The sequence below is a fragment of the Etheostoma spectabile genome, chromosome 7, assembly GCF_008692095.1.
Source record: "Etheostoma spectabile isolate EspeVRDwgs_2016 chromosome 7, UIUC_Espe_1.0, whole genome shotgun sequence".
In the NCBI taxonomy this organism is placed as follows: domain Eukaryota; kingdom Metazoa; phylum Chordata; class Actinopteri; order Perciformes; family Percidae; genus Etheostoma; species Etheostoma spectabile.
In genome coordinates, this window is record NC_045739.1 from 20651551 (window position 1) to 20673938 (window position 22388).

At 39.7% G+C, this 22388-nt stretch overlaps 2 protein-coding genes across 3 annotated transcripts in view; one reads left to right on the forward strand and one right to left on the reverse strand.

The window, feature by feature from the left end:
- The window catches only part of LOC116691872 (plexin-B1), a 66450-nt gene extending 63427 nt beyond the window's left edge, over window positions 1–3023 (reverse strand). Inside the window, exon 1 of the mRNA XM_032519757.1 lies at window positions 2740–3023. The gene's annotated coding sequence lies outside the window, so the exon portion shown is untranslated. The remainder of the gene's footprint in view (window positions 1–2739) is intronic.
- A 2287-nt stretch (window positions 3024–5310) lies between these two features.
- zgc:171775 (STKc_p38 domain-containing protein) lies at window positions 5311–21292 on the forward strand. 2 transcript variants are annotated; one of them, XR_004332575.1, is made up of 13 exons: window positions 5311–5551; window positions 8511–8640; window positions 10839–10897; window positions 11169–11280; window positions 13932–13961; window positions 14326–14373; window positions 15940–16054; window positions 16174–16245; window positions 17346–17425; window positions 17600–17678; window positions 18037–18210; window positions 18859–19483; window positions 19667–21292. XR_004332575.1 is itself a non-coding variant. In XM_032519794.1 (12 exons), the coding sequence occupies exons 1-12, from the start codon at window positions 5418–5420 to the stop codon at window positions 18918–18920; spliced, it is 1095 nt and encodes a 364-aa protein (XP_032375685.1). In that variant the 5' UTR covers window positions 5311–5417; the 3' UTR covers window positions 18921–21292. The 2 variants fall into 2 exon arrangements, 1 of the variants encoding a protein (XP_032375685.1); XM_032519794.1 differs by having other exon boundaries at window positions 18859–21292.
- Window positions 21293–22388: the final 1096 nt, after the last annotated feature.

The window sequence follows — 22388 nt, forward strand, 5'->3', positions numbered from 1 at the left end:
GGAGCCAGACAATCTCTGGTTATATGATTCCACAAAATGGACTGGTGTTGTAAAAGGTTCTCAGGCAAGTCAGAAATATGACTGGCATCGACAGATACTGTTAGGCTACAAGGAGTGTAAAGAAATGAAAAGCTTCATACTTTTCTTTTAACGTCCTGTCAGTTGGAAAAACAAATACAAATTTGAGATAGGTTTAAAAGAAATTGAATTCATGCTGTTTATTTTAGCCTTCATGTAGCTTTCATTGTACAGTATGTCCAGAGCAGTGATTGGTCCATAGCAGGGCTGGGCAATATGGCCAAAATGTTATGACATAAATATTCCGATATATGATAGCTCAGTTCACAACGACAAAACACACAGATCATTTTGGTCTTGTCAATGGAACCATTTGGCAACTTTTAAAAAGAAAACTTTCCATCCAGAATCTTATTGGCATCCATTTTGGTGTCTCACAAGCCCAAACAAGTGTGTGTGGCGTGCCTGTTGTTTTGTTTCCGGTCTAGCTAGATCCGGTGTGGTGTTGTAGTTTTTCTAACGTTACTAGTTGTTGCAACAGCATGTGAAAAAAACTACAAAGTTTGTTAGGCCAAAGAATGTTAAACTCACGTTAAAAAATTGATGCCGTTAAACTGGGTTTGCGTTAACGCCGTAAATAACGCGTTTAACTGACAGCACCAATCACAATGTAAAGCCCCATCCAAATTACGCAGTCCGGCTGCTGGTTTTTCAACGTTGTGATGGAAACAATATAGAAATATATAATGTAAATGGGCTGTTTAGGCTGCCGTACAAGGTGCCACCTGCTCATTGGATGGCTACTTAGGTGGCTTCTCCACACACAAATTCTGTAAATGGCGTAAACATATTGTCTGGAACTCTTTACAATCATTTACCAAGAGAACCAAGCAGGACTGCCTTATAGGGCTGCACGGTATGCGGAAAATATCTGATTGGGATTCTTTTGACTGATATTGTGATTGCAATATGATTCACGATATTGGAGGGAATACTAATTTTTCTATCATTATTCTAATTTTTATTAAAAAATATGTTTTAAAAAATTATTCAAGTGTGATTTTTTGCTTGGATCTTTACCAAACAGATTTTTTCTTTAGTTTGTAGGATACAATTTGTAAATCGCTTTTTTTTAGAAAACGTGCCGCATAATCATGGATTTTTGCCTGCAACAATCACAAAAAAAAATTCTGGAAGGACTGGAAACGAGTATAAAGTGCTTCTTTTTAAATTGCATCTGAATTATTGAACATTATTACTGACTGATGTGCTCAGATGGGTTTTTGAGTGAGGTGATCTGAACTCTGAACAATCAAACTTTACTACTGAATCTGATAATACCATAACCACGCACACTTTCATTCACCCCCCAAGTTGAAGTGTGGGTAATGTGATATCGTGCTTCTGGAATAGACCCTTAGCAAGCAGATGGCCAGCCATTCAAAAGATGCCTGGACGCTGGGAGCCCAAGCAAAACCAGAGATTCGAGGCTTGGCTAGACAACCACGAGAATATTTACAATGGTCGTTTGAAATGTGCTCTCAACATGTTAGCTCCAACAGCACGCAATGAGAAGGAAAATGATATCTGGAGAGGCTTTGACTTTGATCCATTTCTAAGCGGTTTCTTTTTGCAAAAGGTAAAATCAAACAGCTGTTATAGAAACGGGGGAACCAACTACTGAACTAACTAAACTTCATCCTCCTATTTTAGCTGTGTCAATAACATCATGAACACACCCCACACTGAAGTTCTGAGGTTCATTGGGTGCAACACACAGACGGGGGGGGGGGGTCATCTGAAAGTTAAGCCTTACCTGGTCTCTGAACAGCTTGAATCATAGACTGTCTCTAAACACAAACACACACACCCACACACTCCCTCTGTCACCGAAGCAGTTCAACTCAGCTCTCTGCAATGTCTATGGGTGAGGCTGTAATGATTTGCCTTGAAAATGCTAAGCAAATAAAGTATCATTAGTATCATCATCATCATCATCATCATCATGGCCCATCGATCCATGAAAGAAAATACAGAAAATAATCACATCTAGCCATTGAAGTCTTGTCAAGTTCAATGCACATTGTCAAAGCAGATCATCTCAAATTCCCAAATGAAGCAATAAACAGGCAGCTGTGTGTGTGTGTGTGTGTGTGTGTGTGTGTGTGTGTGTGGGCTTGTGTGTGTGTGTGTGTGTGTGTCAGCAGAATGCTAGCAGTGAACAAGGCATTTGACATTTGGCTCACACACACATCTTACATCAGCTGACACAAAGTGTGTGTGTGGTGTGTGTGTGAATGTGTGTGTGTGTGTGTGTGTGTGTGGTGTGTGTGTGTGTGTGTGTGTGTGTGTGGCCTGAAGTCCAGTACTCACCACGGTCCAAAGCTACTGTATAGTGAGCAGTGTAGTCTGAGTGCTTGTGTCTGTGTTTTGGAGTGTAAAACACTCAAACACAAAGCGTTTTCAGATGTTCTACATCCACTGAGAAGTCACGTCAGAACTTCCCGTGTGATAAAACACCTTATGATATTAATTGCAATGTGACTTAAATGTAGCCGTATGATAACACATGCATCATACTAGCAATTGTCGAGCTGAGCCAGCCAATAGGCTTTGATTAGCAAGAAGTATTTTTGTCCTCGAGCGCCTAACTGTGAACCACACATCTTGTATTAGGATTTTTTGTTTTTCCATTTTAATAAATGATGGCATTGAACTTACCTGTGAGGTCGGTAAAGTGTGGGAATCAGCCGTCCATGATGTTGAATGAAAGAGAGCCTCGCATCCACGCTAACACGCAGAAAGTATGATGAGGTCCAGCTTGGTAAGCTAACTTACTTCACGCGCTGTTAGTTTTTCCTTCAAACACGGCGAAATTATGATAAAGTAGCTGCTCTAAAAGAAAGAAGTAACCAAACTCAGAGTCCAGAAAGTGTGTGTGGGTTCCCCTAAGACACCGGAGGCAGTCTCTGTTGTCTAGCAGCAGCCCACACTCAGGACAGGGACAGGTCTTCTGAGAAGCTTTCGCTGAGAGACAAGATACACGGAGTCACACAGGGTGGGACAGGAAACGTCACGATGTCGCCTTCAGAATAAAGTCTCAAAAGCGCTCGTGCCTGAAAAGAAAAGAACGTGCCAATTATATTTGGGAGATATTAGGTGCTGCCCTGATGCCTTTTTTGTGAGCACATTTGTATGCATACGTGATCAAAAGATAGTCGTTTTTTACACGTCATTAATGTATTGTCTGATCAAGATTTTCATGGAAGTAAAAGGTTTTCCCCAACACTGACACAAAGGTGTGAGGACAGTTTGAGTTATTTCTTGATTTGGCTTTAAACCATGTCCAACCTGTGTCTCTGTTTTTGTTGCTAGTCATCTATTAGCCTTCTCAAAAAGCGCGCTACCATAAGGATTTTATTTTGAAATTCCTTCTCAGACATGTTGCTCCGCCTGTGCTAGCTTGACTCTGGGCTGTATAGTGTGTGAGCGGTTCAGACAGTAGGCAATGCTTCAGGTTGCCAGTGGCACTCTGGATTCATTTTTTTTGGGGGGGGGGCATATAAATATAAAACGTTGTTCTGTGCTCCTCTTTACACTGTAAGGTGCTGTTCAACAACCCTAAAGTAGACAATGGATGTGTGCATGCTGCGGGGGTTACAGTAGCCTACTGACCAGTAGGACTGTTTTCCCCACCCGGGCCAGTATTGGATGCTAGTGTGTTTGACCATAAAAGTAAAACAGCGTTGAAATTCTTTGAGATGGAAATGAACAATGACTCCAGAGATGGCCGGGACTCTCCTCCTTGTCTAGTCCACCAGAATGATGTGTTACTGCCCTCTGCTGGTCTGCGGTCGATTTTGTCTCCCAAAAGATTTTTAAATAATAATACATTTTATTTAAAGCGCCTTTCATGACACCCAAGGTCACTTCACAAACAGTCATTAAACATCGTTAACATTATAGTCAGTATAAAAGTAAAAAAAAAAAAAAGAGTTAAAAAAGAGTCAGTCAGTCAGTCAGTCCGTAAGCTATTTTGAAGAGATATGTTTTAAGTCTGTTTTTTAAAGTCAGTAATTGAGTCACAGTGTCTGATGTCTGGCAATGAATTCCATAGCTTGGGGGTGGCGGTGTAGTTGAAAGCTCTCTCTCCCAAGGGTGCTGAGGTTCACACTAGGGACATGCAGTAGACCTGCTGAAGAGGATCTCAGTGGGCGGGCAGGGGTGTAAACTTCCAGGAGGTCCATGAGGTAGGTGGGGGTCTAATTGTGTAGGGCCTTGTGTGCTAGGAGCAGGACTTTGAAACGTATTCTGTAGGCAACTAGAAGAACTAGGAGTTACATGGCCAGTGGATTTGGAGCGTGTCATAATCCTCGCTGCAGAATAGTGGATGAGTTGGAGCTGGTGGTGAAGTGTCCTGTAGGCTAGTGATGGCCAAATGAAGCTTTGTGAAGCAGTGTCTTTATATTCTGAGCCCACTAGATGGCAGTCTTGGTTTTAAGAGAAAGACCTCAGGCATTGCAATTCAATGTATTTTCCCTTTGTTGAACAGAGCGCCATCTAGTAGGCTTAGAAAAAACTGCCATACTCTCTACTGGTCTCTGACACACACACACACACACACACACACACACACACACACACACACACACAGTGCAAGTATTCAGAAGAAGTAGAAATGTAATAATACCACACTGTAAATATACTCTGTAACAAGTAAAAGTCCTGCATTGAAAATGTTGCTTAAGTAAAAGGAAAATGTACTTAAAGTATTAAAAAGTACTCAATGCAGACACATTGTCACATTTCAGAAACTGGAAATAATCAAAACAGTTCTGTCCATCAACTAATTAATTAATTGGCTAATCATTTCAGCTGTAGGCCTACTGTGTATTGTGGGGCAGTTTGATTTATAATAAACAATGCATTTTAATAACTACACTGTGTTTTATGTGCAACGATCTTAATTTGTAAAGCAACTAGTAGCCTACCTAAAGCTGTCAGACTAAATACTAATACTAATACTAATACTAATACTACTACTAATAATAATGTGTACTTTGTTAATCCTGCAAGGGGAAATTACAATGTTTTACTTAGATTACTGTAGTGGATAAAAAAAAGTGCAATATTTCCATCTGAAATGTAGTGGATTAGAAGTAGAAAATGAAAAGACTCAAGTACAAGTACCTCACATTTGTACTTAAGTATCAGCCTTAGTACTGTTATTTACATTCCACCGATGGCAGGAAACACAGCTCAATATGACGGGGGGGGCGTTTCCCTGCGCTGCTCACACCTTCACTGCAAGGTCTTACCTGTCAGGTTGACACTCCACCGCTGGCTACTAACGTCAGACGACCTAAACCCTGAGTGGAAAGTGAAAAGGAACCCGCGCCATGGAGTCTCCAGTGAAGACGTCTCCCGTCAGACCGGGCTACCACAGACTGGAGGTCCAGAAAACGACGTGGGACGTCCCGGAGAGATACACGGCGCTGAAGTCGATTGGCTCCGGGGCCTACGGGACAGTGTGGTGAGTCTCCCCGGGGGGAGCGGGTAACTTCGGGGATCGGCCTGTACTGACGCGGAAAGTGCTGCAGAGTTGTTTGTCTTTGTGTCTTTTTCGTATTTTATACAGAAAGGCGTGAGGTATTGGGATCTTTTTGTCCAATGATCTCATAATGCATGTTAATCCTGCTGTATGGGCTGAAGTTATAAAATAGCATAGGACTGTACCTGTGGTACACTCCATCCAGGAAGCTCACAATAATAGTATGCTCCGCCTGGCCAGGGCTATTTCAAATGACTCCTCACGTGTTTTGCACAGAGAATATCAGCTTCTGCCTTCAAACGGATCGCTTCATTCTTTTAATCGCAACAGACTTAAAAACTCTTTCATACATCAATCTATCCTATTGCTTAACCAGAAACATTAAAACATTAAATCCAGTGCAGTATTTATACAGGGTGTCAAGTCTCCTAGACCTTGTCGGTGTGTTCATGTCATTTTCTGTTGGTATGCTTTGTTTCCTTACTTGGGTGTTTATTTTATTTGTGTTAATGTTTCATTTGTGTCCTTTTGGCATTATTCATCTTATGTATGGTTGTATGTATGTCTATGTTTTTTATAAGAGCTACCCAGGGATGAAAAATTCATTTCAACCCTGGCTGAATAAATAGAGTTGTCTTTTACTGCATCATATCGTATCGTATCGTAATAGGCTATTATTGGACATGACGTTTCAGTGTTTCTTCCATTGTCACAGCAGAAACATAATGTCTGAGCCTAATAAAGTGATGCTGTTTTGTAAATGTTCAAAGGTTCAAAGGTTCAAAGGCTTTGTTGTTCACTATCAGTATTTAAATGTTTGCCATCACAAGTGGTTTCTCCATGTAGCCTGGTTTATAGCCTTTAGTCTGCATTCCACTCCCAGACTACGCTGCATGCTGTCCAAGAGGCCGAGGTTTCTCCGACATCTGCTAACAGAAGCACTATTGTCCACCTGAGGCAAGTCAGCAAGTCAATACAAGTCCTGCGATATGACAAGAATCTGCTCCACCAACATGAGAAACCCAGCCTACAGGAATCCAAGATATCTCACACACACTTTTATCTAATGATAAGCCACTGACAGACAAGATCTCATTACCGATTATGATCATATTTGGTCAGTCTATAAAAGAGGGGATGTCAGCCATTTGCCCTAATTTATTCACTTGAAAGTTTTATTTCAGATATAGGCTTCTTATAAATGCGGTTGGATACCAAAACCCGTAGTACCAAAACCAGAATACCTGTAGTAATCAGACCGGATTAGAACGCAAATTTCGGTTCCACTTAATGTGTCGACTGAAATTTTTTCCCTCTGTCCCTCTGAAATGGACGTAAAAATATCCCATTTTGTCTGTAGTCCACCGTTAGCTAGCTACCATAAATGTAGGCTACTTTTAAAATGCCATATTTCCCTCTGGGCTCTGGTTAGCACACCAACACAACATTTATTTTGTTGATACTTGTTAATAGTGTATCTGTTATTTATTGTTAAATTATTGTAGTTGCGTGTTAGATGACTTAGGTTTGCTTATTGTATATTTAAGTACTTTAACCCTCGTATGGTATTTGGGTCAAATTGACCCATTTCAAATTTTTACAAGAAGATAAATGGCACAAGTTACATTTTTCTACCTGAAAATCAATGGCCTTACCTTATTTTCTGTCATAAACATGTATTCCTGACTCAATTCAGAAAATTATTCTGGATATAACCACTTATGTTTTTTTCAAAGTGGACTTTTAACATGAATTATAACCTTATGACAAAAAAGGAATTGTGTGCTAGTAGAGACTGATTGCATTCCCTAAACAGACAATCCTTGTTAATAGATTTTGACTTAAAATTTGATTTCAGAATTGTTTGTAAAACTCCAAATAAGTCGCGGGTCAATTTGACCCGAGGGATACGAGAGGGTCCCGAAAGTGAAGACAATACAAGGGTTAAAACGTTAACATATATTGTTAAATTTAAATAATTTTCAATTTAAAAAAACTCTATAAAAGGGCTTTTGTTGGGTGTAATTTTTCAGTTTTTCAAGAATTGGTTTAGGAATCAAAATCATTTTAAAATTACCAGTTTGGCATCGGAATCCTAAAAATCCAACCGATACCCAACCCTACCTATGAAGAGGTTTCATGCTAATGTCTTTTTCCAAGCACTGCAAGAACCAGATCCCCTACAGAACAGCATCAACAGAAACTTCCAAAAATGCCTAAACGGACTCATAATGTAGGCTACACTATCAACTTTTAATAGGAAGCACATATAAAGTCAAACTAATTCATACACAGAGGAGCAAAATTATTGGTCAATCAGCAGATTAGTCAAATGACAGAAATTAATGATGATTGCACACATTTGTTTTTCCGTTTATATGCTTCTAAATTGAATATCTTTGGGTTTTGGACTGACGGTCGGACAATTATTTTAATAATAATAATAATGATTACCTTTGGCTCCGGGAGATTGTGCAGAAAACATTTCTGCCCTATTTTCCAACGTTTTAGAGATTGAACCATTCATCAACTATTTACAGTGAATAAATAAATATGCTGTGCCCCGAAATCATTATTTTGAGTCTATAGATTAAGAATTATTTCATGGCTGCACGATACGAGGAAAATATCTGTTTTGACTGATCTTGCGATTGCGATATGATTCACGATATTGGAGGGAGTGATCATTTTTGCATCAGTATTCTCATTTTCATTGAAAAAATATTGAAAGACGAATGAAACTGATTATAGAGTAATTCTTGTAAGTATCTATATCAGAACAATATTTGGTGTGCTGGAGGACATCTCTACAGCACACCAATACTTGATTCAGAATGGTTTGACACATATGGTTCGACCCCCCCCCCCCCCCCCCCCCTCATGCAGCACCCTACTCCCCCTGTGGGACATGCCCTTTACACTGTGTTTTATTCCCACTTAGTTCTGCCGTTGACCAGAAGACCAAGGAGAAGGTGGCCATCAAGAAGCTGTATCGTCCTTTCCAGTCCCTGATCCACACCAAACGGGCCTACAGGGAACTCCGACTGCTCCGCCACATACAGCATGAAAATGTAGGAACTTGACAAAAAGTGGGCATGGATGTGAACCTGGAGTGAGTGCGCAGTGAGACACAATAACTTCACTCAATTGATATGATACAGTCGGTCAATGGCGTAACTTCGGGTTCAACATTAGGGGGGGTTGGGATCTCAAACTATCTAAATACAAGTATGCATGTATTACAAAAAAAAAAAAAATCAAATAAATAAATAAAAAAATCTTAAAAAAAGAGTCAAAATCGCCAAAGGTGACAAATGTTAGGGAAGTTACAAAAAAATGTTGAAAAAGCGCCAAAGATTTAAAAAACAACTGAAAAAGGCAACAAAAACGTTGAAGAAAACCCCCCCCCCCAAAAAACTCAACAAAAGAGACAAAAGCTCAGTAAAGAATGCCAAAAACAAATTTGAAAAAGGCGACAAAGACAGGGAACAAAAACTTTGAAGGAAGACCAGTTTGACTATAAGGGGGGGGGGGGGGGGGCAGCCAGTACAACAGCCTGCCAATAGGTCCTCTTTTTGTTGAGACTTTTAATGACTAATGTCAGTGTAGTTATTCAGAACTTATTTAACCAGGAAGGTCAACCTCAAAAATAAGACGAGATGATTTTGAGGATAAGCAAAACTTTATTGACCATTCGACAAGAGCCCATAACCCCATCAATGCTGGAAGGGTTGTGTGTTGTTGCAACCATAATCATTCCATATTTTTGCTAAAAAACCTTTGAGTAACTGGGAACACTCACATAACCTCCTTCTACTCGGCTAATCTTTGGAAGACACCAAATCATTGCATTTGAACTTGTTTGTCTTGTTTGTCAAATGGACACGTTTACAAAAGACTATTGACCCATTGTTGTATCATGTGTTGATGTGTGTTAGCTCAGTCGGTAGAGCGGGTGCACATATATGTAGTCCTCGACTACATATATGTGCACCCGCTCTACCAAATGAGCTAACCCTGCCACGGAAGTAGCTGTTTAGCGTGAGCTCAAACTACTTGAACAGCAAATCCAATTAATATTATTATATTAATGAGAGTAATATTACCACTATCCCTACTGGATGCACGGATGCTTTAGAAGTGATCTCTGGGAAATGCGGTACAGAGACAGAACAGCAGTGATAGCACAGAGTTGCAGGAGCCACAGAAGCGTCCGTACTGTGAATGTGACATGAATACTACTGTAGGGGTTACTCCTGGGCTGTGCAGTGTTAACTCGGCACTGCATGTGACCTCTTTTGACAAATATCAAGCGTTTCATATGTTTGTTTTACAAACAAACATATTGTGTGTTAACACTGGCAGACTCAGGCTGTGTGAGGGGAACGCAACACGTGTACTGACATACAGGGCTGCCTATTTGGCACTGCATCAATGATTTCTCCATTTTTAAGGGGACATTAAACAGTGCACTGCTAGGGCGTAAGTTCCACTAGTACAGGGGGGACATGTCACCCCCACTTTTCAAAATTCGGTTTGTTCCCCCCCACCCACCACCCACCACACACACACACACACACTTTCAAATTTGTTCGATATCATTGTATTTTTAAGTCTCAGTGACTAACAATTCTAAATGATAAAGGAAGTTAGACATCTTTTTCTCATACATAGTTTAGTACTTTTCTTTATGGAAGAATTTATCATTATGATCAGCTTAATTATTTCCTAGATTTTGTATCACCATAAGTCCCACTTATGTAGAAATGCAGGAAATGGGATTCAAATAGAAAACATTTCTTTGGCGGAGGACCCCCAGACCCTCTTTTTTGTGTCCAACCCTTACTTCTCAAACCAAAGTTACACCCTTAGTGCCCTGTGTATTGTTTTCTGCACTGGGAACCCTAGAGGGCGGGGCTTCATGGTGTTTTCTTTACTGGAAGGGAACTGGAGAGGGCACTTTATCATGTTTTCTTTACTTAAAGGGCACCCAAGGACACTTTGTCATGTTTTCTCTACTGAAACCAGAAGCCCTAGAGGGCACTTTCTCATGTTTTGTAGAGGCATCCCAGAGGGCATTTTCGTGTCTCTTTATTTCTGAATCTACCAGTGCATGGTTTTTATTTGTTTATTCAAATTCACCATGTAATTTTTTTTTTACATAAATGTTGCCATTTGATGCATTGTACCAGATTTAGCCTTAGGCTAGTTTACATCTGCAGTCCCTAAATGTTCATGTCCTCACTGTGTTTTTTTTTTTTACTTAAAGGTGATCTGCCTCCTTGACGTCTTCACACCTGACTTCACACTGGAGAAATTCCAAACCTTGTAAGTTAGGGATTCAGGAACCACATTCTTCGGCTTGTTCGGGGCCCCAGCTTGTCGAGACCCTGCGTGCATGTGTGTGCCTGTTTGAAAAATTCAAGCAAGGAGGTGTGAGAGCAAGCTGACGCATGTTTGTTTTGGTCCGTTTGCGCGGTTGTGTTTCCTCACCATAGCAATGAGCTCTTTCTAGACCCACTTCACGTAGACTACTTTACGTGTTGATTTTATCTTTCTATCCTCTCCTTCTCTCTTGCTCTTTTCTTTCTCTCTCTAGTTATATGGTAATGCCATTAGTAGCCCAGGATCTGGGCCACATTATGAAGAGGCGGAGATTAACTGATCGCATCATCACATACCTGTTCTACCAGCTTCTAAGGGGACTCAAGGTAAGTGTGTGTAAAAATAACATTAGATAATATTACCTATATGTGGGCACAAACACGACTTTAAATGAATGCAACGTTGCTCTGTAGCCACTGGATGTGTAAATAAGAAACTTCATGCTAACAAGGTGATAAAACTATAAATCAAAGTTATACTTACAGCTACAGAAAAAAAGCAATGCACATTTAAATAAGTGCTTAAAGTATGTGGAAAAAAAACAAAATTCAACGTAGAACTTCACAAATGTATAATGCTGTTTTGGGGTCTCTTGTGGCTTTAGGGTATATGAGGCTAGATATAATAATGTCTCTACACTCACCGGCCACTTTATTAGGTACCCCATGCTAGTAACGGGTTGACCCCTTTTGCCTTCAGAACTGCCTCAATTCTTCGTGGCTAGATTCAACAAGGTGCTGGAAGCATTCCTCGAGTTTGGTCCATATTACATGATGGCATCACACAGTTGCCGCAGATTTGTCGGCTGCACATCCATGATGCGAATCTCCCGTTCCACCACATCCCAAGATGCTCTATTGGATTGAGTCTGGTGACTGTGGGCCATTTGAGTAAGCGAACTCATTGTCATGTTCAGAAACCAGTCTGTGATGATTCCAGCTTTATGACATGGGCGCATTATCTGCTGAAAGTAGCCATCAGAAGTTGGGTACATTTGGTCTAAAGGGATAGACATGGTCAGCAACAATACTCAGGTAGGCTGTGGCGTTGCAACGATGCTCAATTGGTACCAAGGGGCCCAAAGAGTGCCAAGAAATATTCCCCACACCATCCACCACCACCAGCCTGAACCGTTGTACAAGGCAGGATGGATCCATGCTTTCATGTTGTGAACACCAAATTCTGACCCTACCATCCGACTGTCGCAGCACAAATCGAGACTCATCAGACCAGGCAACGTTTTTCCAACTTCTATGTCCAATTTCGATAGCTTGTGCAATTGTAGTCTCAGTTTCCTGTTCTTAGCTGAAAGGAGTGGCACCCGATGTGGTCTTCTGCTGCTGTAGCCCATCTGCCTCAAAGTTGGACGTACTGTGCGTTCAGAGATGCTCTTCTGCCCACCTTGGTTGTAACGGGTGGTTTTGAGTCACTGTTGCCCTTCTATCAGCTCGAACCAGTCTGGCCATTCTCCTCTGACCTCTGCATCAACGGCATTTCCGCCCACAGAACTGCCGCTCACTGGATGTTTTTTTTTTCGGACCATTCTCTGTAAACCCTAGAGATGGTTTGCTGGAAAATCCCAGTAGATTAGCAGTTTCTGAATACTCAGACCAGCCTTCTGGCACCAACAATCATGCCACGTTCAAAGTCACTCAAATCACCTTCTTTCCCCATACTGATGCTCGTGTTGAACTGCAGGAGATTCTCTTGACCAGGTCTACATGCCTAAATGCACTGAGTTGCGCCATGTGATTGGCTGCTTAGAAATTGTGTTTAACGAGCAGTTGGACAGGTGTACCTAATAAAGTGGCCGGTGAGTGTATATTAAACACTATAGGAAAGCATATCAATATGAAGTGCAGGATGCCTAATCATACATTATCTTCAGTTATAATCAGTTTGGCAGAGCAATGTGGTGACCTCCTATCTTTTGTCCCATTCTGCTCTCCCTTTAAAGGTTCAGTTGGTAACTTTTATTAAAATAAACTCACCATATCCTGACAGTACTACTACTACACATGAGACAGATAATCTGTGAAAATCACATTCCTCATTTTACAGCTACACAGCACATTAAAATATGTGTGTGAAAATATTTGAGGCGAGAAATAGGCCATGACAGTAACAGAATCTTAATTCATATTTGATTGCAACTCGTATGATTTCATGTGACAAATAAAATTGATTGATTGTTCAGCGCTGCCTAGTTTGACAGTTTGACGAGAGCGGTCATCGACACTGCGTTTGAGACTCCTCTGCTCCGATTGGTCGTTTATCTTTTTAGGGAGCCGTGGAAACTTGCACATCCCATTAGGATCACTAGGAGGAGGCAGAGAAACATGATTCTATCCACAGATTATCTGTCTCATGGACTACTGGCAGGATACAGTGACAGGTTCAGCAAATATGACAAAAAGACATTTTTTATACAAGTTACAAACTGCAGCTTTAAACGCACAAGGTCAGATGTCTTACCGGCATATTAAATGAAGTACGTTCAGTTCACTGACACTGACTGACTGCTTTCCTCTTATTTATGCCAGTACACGCAATGCTAGTCAATGTGTAAAGAAGATTGCTCAATGGAAACGAAAGAGAAAGCACGTTTTATACTGAAAAACAAGACCACCTCCTAATAAATGCCCTTTTGTCTTTGAATGAAGCTGCAGACCTCTTTGATCCCATGATCTTCTCCCAGGGTATGCGTGCTTTAAGCACTCTTCTGTGCTGTGAGAACAGTCTGGATTTGCTCTAAGGGCTGGAGAATACACAAAACAGAGCCCTCGTAATCGGCTGCAGGTGGAGACTTTGTCATGTGTAATGTGTATTTTTTTAAATCCACAAGTCAACACCATGCCATTTAGAGAGCCATTAAGCCATGTGGGTCTGCATGCTCTACTACACTCTGTGCATGTGCAGTAGGCCATATCCAGTCGTGTTGAATTACTGTTTAAATCTATTTTCTCTTTCTTTACAGTATATTCATTCTGCGGGGATCGTTCATCGGGTTGGTGTTGTACTTACTGAATAATTTGGGTCTCACTTAAAGGAACAGTTAACATTTTTCCGTTGAACATTGTGTTTATTTTCTTTCCTATGTTGAGAGTTAAGCTGATATGTGTGTGTACATACAGTGTATCCTTACATATAGCCGGATAGCTTTGCTTAAGTTAAGAAAATTTTCTTAATGCTTACCAAAGCTATCCTGCTGCTGACGGTATCTCCATATTGATGACATTAGAGTGGCATCACTCTTTAATCTAACTCTCAGCAAGAGAGCAAATGAGCATACTATATACTATTAACCATAACTATTGCAAAGTCACAATGGGCGTTGTGTTATTAAGAAAACTCTTTTGGTTGCGTTTTAGGATCTGAAGCCCGGTAACCTTGCTGTGAGTGAGAACTGTGAATTAAAGGTAAGGTTAAAAGTCTCACAACATTGATCAGGTCATGATGATGATACGTTTTGGCTGTTAAATATGAAAACCTTCAGACAGCCAATGCAACACCATTTGAAAAATTATTATTTTATTGTTGAAATGAAGTGTATTATGATGTGTATATGTAAATTAAATAATTATTTACAGTTTTTTGTTGCACACATCATAACATTTTATTTTATAGTTAGTATGTGTTAATGATTACCAAATATGAATGTTAATGATTAATGTGCAGCTGTTAACGGACGATGACATTTACAGTTAAAAACAATAGCCTATTATTAAAACAAAAAAAACAAATATAATTGTGTTTGCGAAAACTAGAACTGCAAGCACTTATGACGGGGTTCAATTAATTTTCATAATACCCAGATGATTGAGCAGCCCTGAACTGGGACTGCGTTGCCAGCTTGTCGGTTGACGGTTAAAAATCTGTCAACGAGGATAGGCTATCAGTCAGTGGAAAAAAATATCTAAATTAGCATCCCTATTACCAAATAGTTTGTAAACCAAAAATCCTTTGTATTCCGCCAATAAACCTCATTTGGATGGTCATTATAAAGTCACAACTGGTGATTATTATACCTTGTTAGTGGTTAATACATACTTTCTAGAGCATCTATAAATGTTATTTAGCCATTATTAGCACACACATAATAAAATATTCATCTCTTCTATAGATCACCAAAAAAAGACTTGTTGTGGCCAAATCAATGTTACTTGATTCTTTATAAAACTCTATTTAATCATTAATCATAAGCAGTATTTGCAATTTTCTGTTCAATTTATTCATAGTGTCAAATAATAACAGACATCATGTCAGGATACTTTCCAGAAAGTAGTATGTAGTAGTAGGTCCAGACCACACTCTATAATTCAGTTCAGATACTTTATTATCCCAAATGGGAAACTTAATTTGCAAGATTAAAAAACACATTCAAACAACATACAAATAAACAAGACACCAATACATGTACAACAATGTTTCCTGTATGTAATATACACACAACACAATTTTACACCACAGGGGTAATCTCTAAAAAATTCTACATTACATATCGTCACCTTCCTAAAATAATCGCCTAAGTCATTTTTTGACAAAAAGTATTTTCTTGCCTATATCATCTCCTCATGGTGCTGGCCACCTCTGGTAACATTTCCTACATTCTCAGTTGAACAGGTCATGTGATTCTACGCCTTTAGTATAACTGCCTAAGTCAAAATATGTTCAGTATTTGGTTCAGTTTTTTGTGTTTTCTGAAAGACGTGAAAAAATGACTTAGGCGATTATTTTAGGAAGGTGACAATATGCAAATTAGCTGAGTTATTGAACAAAGGAGTTTTTACTCCTAGTACTCTAAATCTACGGCCTTTAGCTTTACAGAAACCCAACAATTTCCCCAAAAGCAATTGCACACAGCGGTTAGGAAAATCTTCATTTAAACAGGAAGAAACCTCAGACAGCACCTGGCTCTTGGGGGGGACTATCAAATTACCATTTAATAACATCACTTCAGCTTCCATAACTGTAACTATTCCCAGATCCTGGATTTCGGCCTGGCAAGACAGACAGAAGGGGAAATGACTGGTTATGTTGTGACGCGCTGGTACAGAGCACCAGAGGTCATATTCAACTGGATGCACTACAGTCAAACAGGTCAGAACATTACCTTACCTTTCATACAAAGAGACAGTTTGTCAGCAATATAACGGAATATTGCAGTATGCTACGGCAGATGTATTACATTTTTGTAAATAAAATCCTCTCCCTCCCAGTGGATGTGTGGTCAGCTGCTTGTATCCTGGCTGAGATGATTACTGGCCAGGTGCTTTTCCCAGGAGAGGACAGTATCCTCACACTGTGTTGTAATAAAGCTGTGTATGCTCATTTATAATAGCTAGAAACTCATACTGTCCCCCGGCATTTTGAATGTTTAAAACAGGGGACATTTTCAAAACTGGTGCTGCATTGTACGATTTAGAAGTACTCCACCGATTTTACATGTAAAGGTCAGTTTATGCGGCTATGAGTTAGTGTTTCTGGAAAATTAGAAAGAAATGACTGGTTATACCATGGTTATCTCAGCTCAGGCTTGGTAATGTTCCTTAATTGAAAAGTGGAGGTATGAAGTTTAAAAAAATGTGGGATTTACCAGAAAAGGAGGTTATGTGAAATGAATCAACGGAGATATCTCATTCTATGCTTATAGACCATTAAATAACCATTCTGCTTATTTAATATGTCTTTAACGAGTTCAGTGCATTACTAACTCGCCGGAGTGCCCCTTTAACCCAATGAAGTCTAAGGGCATTTTTAAATATCTTTTTTTACTTCCCCTTTTTAAAAAGGTACTTGTACATAACGTGATCCCCATGTGTTTCATATCAATGCTTTCACTACAAACTCAGCTTTATGTATAGTCAGGCCCAAATTGGTTCCAGAGCAATGTGTAACGAGATAATCTGGCCCTAAATATGAAATTTCTCTTGTGAAAACAGACCTACACTTAATTGTTTTGGTGCTTGAAATGAATTTACAAAAGCCTTGGGTTCACAAAAGTAGCGTAATATATGAATACACTAGTGAATAAATGTCTAAAAGGATATTTCATAGTGTCACTTTGAATGTGTGTTGTCAAACATTGCTTGGACTCGCCAGTGCGTATTTTGTCCTCAGAGGGTTAATTAATGTTTAATTGAATTGAATACATCCATCCTTATGTCACACTTCCTACATCTGATACAGAAATGCAACCAAAACTCGATTACAATAAGTCAAAGGAGAAAAAAAGAGCGGCTATATTTTGAAAGACAGTACCGCACTGTCATGTATGCAGAGTGAAAATCTGGCAGAACCTGCAATGCCATCAATGCTCGTGACTGCTCTGACGCCAGATCCATGTGGTGTATGATGTGCATTATGAGGCTTCCTTAACCAGCCTATTTAGGTATTGATCAGCTGAAGAGGATCCTCCATCTGACAGGAACACCAGACCCCTCCCTGGTCCAGAAGATGCAGAGTAAAGATGTAAGTTTCTTATGTACATGTTAACATCAGCACTTTCCAGCTTTGATATTTCTTATTCGGCCAACTTGTAATGGCGGTGTGTATTTCCAAATACATACTGTATATCTAATTGCCTATCCTTATTGTAAGCTCATTCTTTAGAATGAAATGTAACCACCCTTAACTGTTTCCCAGGCCCAATCTTATGTGAAAGGTCTTCCCCCGCAAAAGAAGAAAAACTTCAAGGAAGTGTTTGCGTCCATGGATGGAAATGGTGCGCTGAACTGCTTCTGCTTCTTCATTTCACACTGAAACTGAATTTTATCATCAAAATACAGTATATTGCAACTTTTATTGAGTTTACCTAATACCTCTTTGTCAAAGAGGTATTAGGTAAACTCAAGTTGTCAAAGAGTCTTTGACAACTTTACAACCTTTTCTCTACCATCATGCTTCTAAAGTCATGTTCGTCATTTTTCACTTTGCTGTTAATATGTAATAAATAGGAGATTTAATGGTTCTGCTGAGTTGGTAGATTTAACTGGCCAAGTGACGGGTGAGAAAAGGAAAAAAGAAATATATATTTTGTGGAGAATTGAAACGTGTTTTTCTTAATATTACGATGTTTCCAGCTGTGGACATACTGGAGGGGATGTTACTGCTGGACCCGGAGACGAGGCTGACAGTTAAGCAGGGACTGTCTCACCCCTTCCTGGCTGAATATCATGACCCGGAGAGCGAGCCAGACTCCGAGCCGTACGACGACTCCTTCGAGAACCTGGATCTCGCTGTTGGGGAGTGGAAGAGTAAGTTATTACACTGCACACAATTAGGGCTGGGCAATATATCCATATTATGTTGAAATGCATATATGAGGGAGGCTAGATAAATTTTGGATGTCAACTGTAATTACTCCTCTGTCTTTATAACTTTTGTTATGCAATGCAGGCATACTCTTCTTTGTTAAGATGGGTGGGGGGGAACTGGCGGGCCTGGGTTGGGATTTGTGGGGTTTACAATGAATGTTACACCATTGTGCATTGTTATTGCTTATTTTATAGGAAATGTCAGTTAAGAAATTGTTTAAAAAAATCATTCTTTCTGAATATACCAGGCTGTTGTAGCTATTCTGTTATTTCCCTTTACCCACTTAGTCATTATATCCACATTACTAATGATTGTTTATCCAAAATCTCATTGTGTTAATATTTCTGGAAAGCACTAATAGTCAACCTGACAATACCTCCACAATATTGCCATCCATGTATTTAGTCATAAATATTCTCCAAATCGCCCAGCCATGCACACAGTGCCCAGTGTATTTGGAAATGATCAATACTTTGTGCAAAAAGTGCCAAAGTTGACTCTGTGCCATATTCTCTTGAAATGAATGTACACTTTGGGGCTTTTACAGGATTTGTTATAATACTGCTTTTCTTTTTTTATCTCATCAGGTCTTATCCACATGGAGATCATGACCTTCGACCCCGACAACCCCAGAAAGACAGCCATGTAGACGCTGTGACGTGCTTACACCTCCCAGTGTTTGGTTAAAATACAGACACCAACTGTAAAGGTCAACACTGTCAACCTGAGACAAACATCTACAAAAATACATCAAAAGTATTTTTGGTGCATCTGATATGTATTGCAATTGAAATGCATGTTACAAAACGGCAGCTTTACTTTGTATGGTGGCCTGTACAGGACCAGGTTTTGGTTCTGTAATTTAGACACCTATTTGAATAGAAATGGCATCACCTCAAACTTGATCAAAAACCCTGAACCACTGCTGTCTCCTCATTTCAAAAAGTATAAAATATTTTGACGAAATTAATTTTAACTCAAGGTCTTGACCAGAGGTGGAAAGTAATGAATTACATTTACTCACGTTACTGTAAATGAGTAGCTTTTTTTGTGTGTAGTTCTATTTTTTAAAAGTAGTTTTTAAAATTTTACTTTAACTTAAAGCTACATTTTATAAGAATTTCTCCCATCTAGCGTTGAGATCATATATCGCAATCAACTCTCTCTCGCCGCGCAGTTCAAAGTAGCCTAGGTATTGCAGCTACGGTAGCCGTGACGCTTCAAATAACAAAAGTGTACAAAAGGCCGTCTATCGGGCGTGGTTGTTGGAGTGCGTGTCAGAGAGTGGCGTGGACGCGCAGCACCCGACGGAAAGGATAGGGAAAGAAAGAGCAGCGGTCCGGAGGATAATTAACTAGTTGGGATTTGGTGTGTGAATCCAAAGCAGCTCCAAAGTTCACTCTTCTTTCTGATGACGCCGGTCTCTTGCTCTTTGCAATATCCGTTTTCTTTTTCTGGGCGAGGAAGAAGACTCCTGTTCCTGAAAGTTGGATTTTGAATATGTGTGGTCCTCCGTGTTTCCTTCGGGAAGCGATGATACCCATTAGCAGCCGTCGTGAGTCAAAAACGCGAAAGGCGGCGCGGCATAGCCTGCATGTCCCTTACAGGCTAACGTATTTCAAGATGCCGCATGACTACGGAAAGTCTACTGTCGGAACACGATCCGTCCTGCCTGCACGATCCGTTCTGCGCATGTGCAATACGTTAGCGCATGCGCAGATGATATCATGATGAACGCGGATTTACGACACCGCACGATCTGTTCCCATAGACAGTTAAAGAAAGTCCGTTCACCTCCACCGGAAAGCTAACGACGTTAGTTTAGCTAACAGCTAATTTGGCTAACCACTAGCTGAGACAGCATGTAAAAGACCCTCAAAACTTAAAATAACAGTTAAAATATATAACAGCTGTTACGTCAGTTGTACTTTACTTGTGCTCATTTAAAATACAATCACTCAATACTTGTCTTTATTATTACTGTAAAGTCTTAATTTAGCTGCAGCTGCTTTTCCCAGTGTTTACTTTGAGTAATGTTATTTTAGGCTGAATCAAGCTGTCAGCTAGCGATTAGCCAAATTAGCTTTTAGCTAAACCAACGTCGTTAGCTTTCCAGTGGCGGCTAACAACAGACCGCTACTGTGGAACAGATCGTGCAGTGCTGTAAATCCCTGGTAAATCTTCGGACATCATGATTATCATCTGCGCGTGCGCAACCATAGTGCACATGCGCAGAACAAATCGTTCAGGCAGGACGGATCGTGTACCGACATCTACCCCAGTTCATGCAAGCGTAAATGTAAAATTTCAAGCCAATAGGTATACTTGAAATTGATGGTGGTGGTCAATATTCATAAAAAAGGACACGTTTGTGAACAGGCAACACCGATTTTGACAACTACAAACGTTACACAATGTAGCTTTAAGTGTGTTTTGTTTGAAGTGTTTGCTACATTTTAAATCACATCCGATACTGGGTATAAAAAGGTCTCTAATGTTGTTTTGTGTTGTTGCTTTGTGCCCTCATCAAATCACAAAAGACGGCGATTTAATCAAGTATAAATTAGAGATTAAATAAGTAAAAACATGTATATTTACCCCCCCCCACTGGTAAAAAGTAACTTTTACTCTGAGTAAATTTTAAAGGAGCTACTTTTTACTTTTACTTGAATAGATTTTTTACACCGGTACATGTACTTATACTTAAGTGAAAGTTCAGCAAAGTAATAGTACTTCTACTTATGCAGAATATTTTCTTGCTATTTCAACCTCTGGTCTTGACTCTTATTTATATTACCTTTTGTAATATAAAAATAGTAAAGATAACCCTGGCTTAGAAAAAAAAAATAGTCTTAGTTACATTTCATCCAACTTTAATTTTGTATGTTTTGTGTCACACATACATAATATGCAAATGCATTTTATGCGATTTGGAAAGACGCAGGATTTTTTTTTTGGATCACCATCTTTACTGTTGGAACACACTGGAATTGTTTGCAAATAAACCTCTGTATAAAATGACATGTTGTAATTTAATGATGTTAAAATGACCAATTGATAGAATTAATTCAATAAAAGATGGATGGTAGTAAAAACATGAAACAGGCACAAAGTGTGATAGAATAATCAATCACTAGAGGGCAGCATTATATCATAGTAAAGCTTCCATCAGGAGGACGACGATGGGTTGAACGTGTTCATGTAGGGAGACTGGAAAACCATCAGGATGTCTATGAGTCATTTAACGATGGTACAATGGAGACAGGATAAAAGGATACACGTACAGTAGGAGGATACATGGTTTAACTGGACGGGGAGGGTTTGATAAATTGGAGTTAAAAGTACAAATTCCTGGTCGCCTGTATTGCCCAGTTGGTAGAGCGGGTGCCCATATATAGAGGTTTACCCCTCAACGCAGCGGGCCAAGGTTTGACTCCAACCTGTGGCCCTTTGCTGCATGTCATTCCCCCCCCCCTCACTCTCCCCTTTCAGCTGTCCTGTCAATTTAAGGCCTTAAATACCCCCCAAAAAATAATCACAAAAAGTACAAACCACAATTCCAATGAAGTTGGGACATTGTCTAAAACATAATTAAAAACACAATACAATGATTTGCAAATTGTTTACAACCTACGGTCTAGTCAATTGAATACACAAGATGTGTAATGTTCAAACTGCTAAACTTAAAAAATATACAAAAAAAAACACAATATTCACTCATTTTTAATTTGATGCCTGGGTGACTTTCTTGGGAAAGGGGCCTGTTTACCACTGCGTTGCATCATCTTTCCTTTTATCAACACTCCTTAAGCGTTTGGAAACTGAGGATTAATTGTTGAAGCTTCACAGGTGAAATTCTTTCCCATTCTTCCTTGATGTACACTTAAGTTGCTCAACAGTCTGGGGTCTCCTTGGTCGTATTTTGCTCTTCATAATGCACAACCAATTTTCAGTGGGAGACAGCACTGGACTGAAGCCAGGCCTGTCTAGTTCCTGCACTGCACTACATGCAGATATTTCTCCAGATTCTCTGAATCATTTGATAATACTATGGACTGCAAATGAGGAAATCCCTAAATTAATTTCAGTTATACATTGAGAATTGTTGTTCTTAAAC

Bases quoted from the DNA above. Each gene is read 5' to 3' on its own strand.
- zgc:171775 (XM_032519794.1), top strand. From the start codon at position 5,418: ATGGAGTCTCCAGTGAAGACGTCTCCCGTCAGACCGGGCTACCACAGA. The intron at 8,641-10,838 runs GTAGGAACTTGA...TTTTACTTAAAG, and splicing joins GCCACATACAGCATGAAAAT to GTGATCTGCCTCCTTGACGT. The intron at 14,374-15,939 runs GTAAGGTTAAAA...AACTATTCCCAG, and splicing joins GTGAGAACTGTGAATTAAAG to ATCCTGGATTTCGGCCTGGC.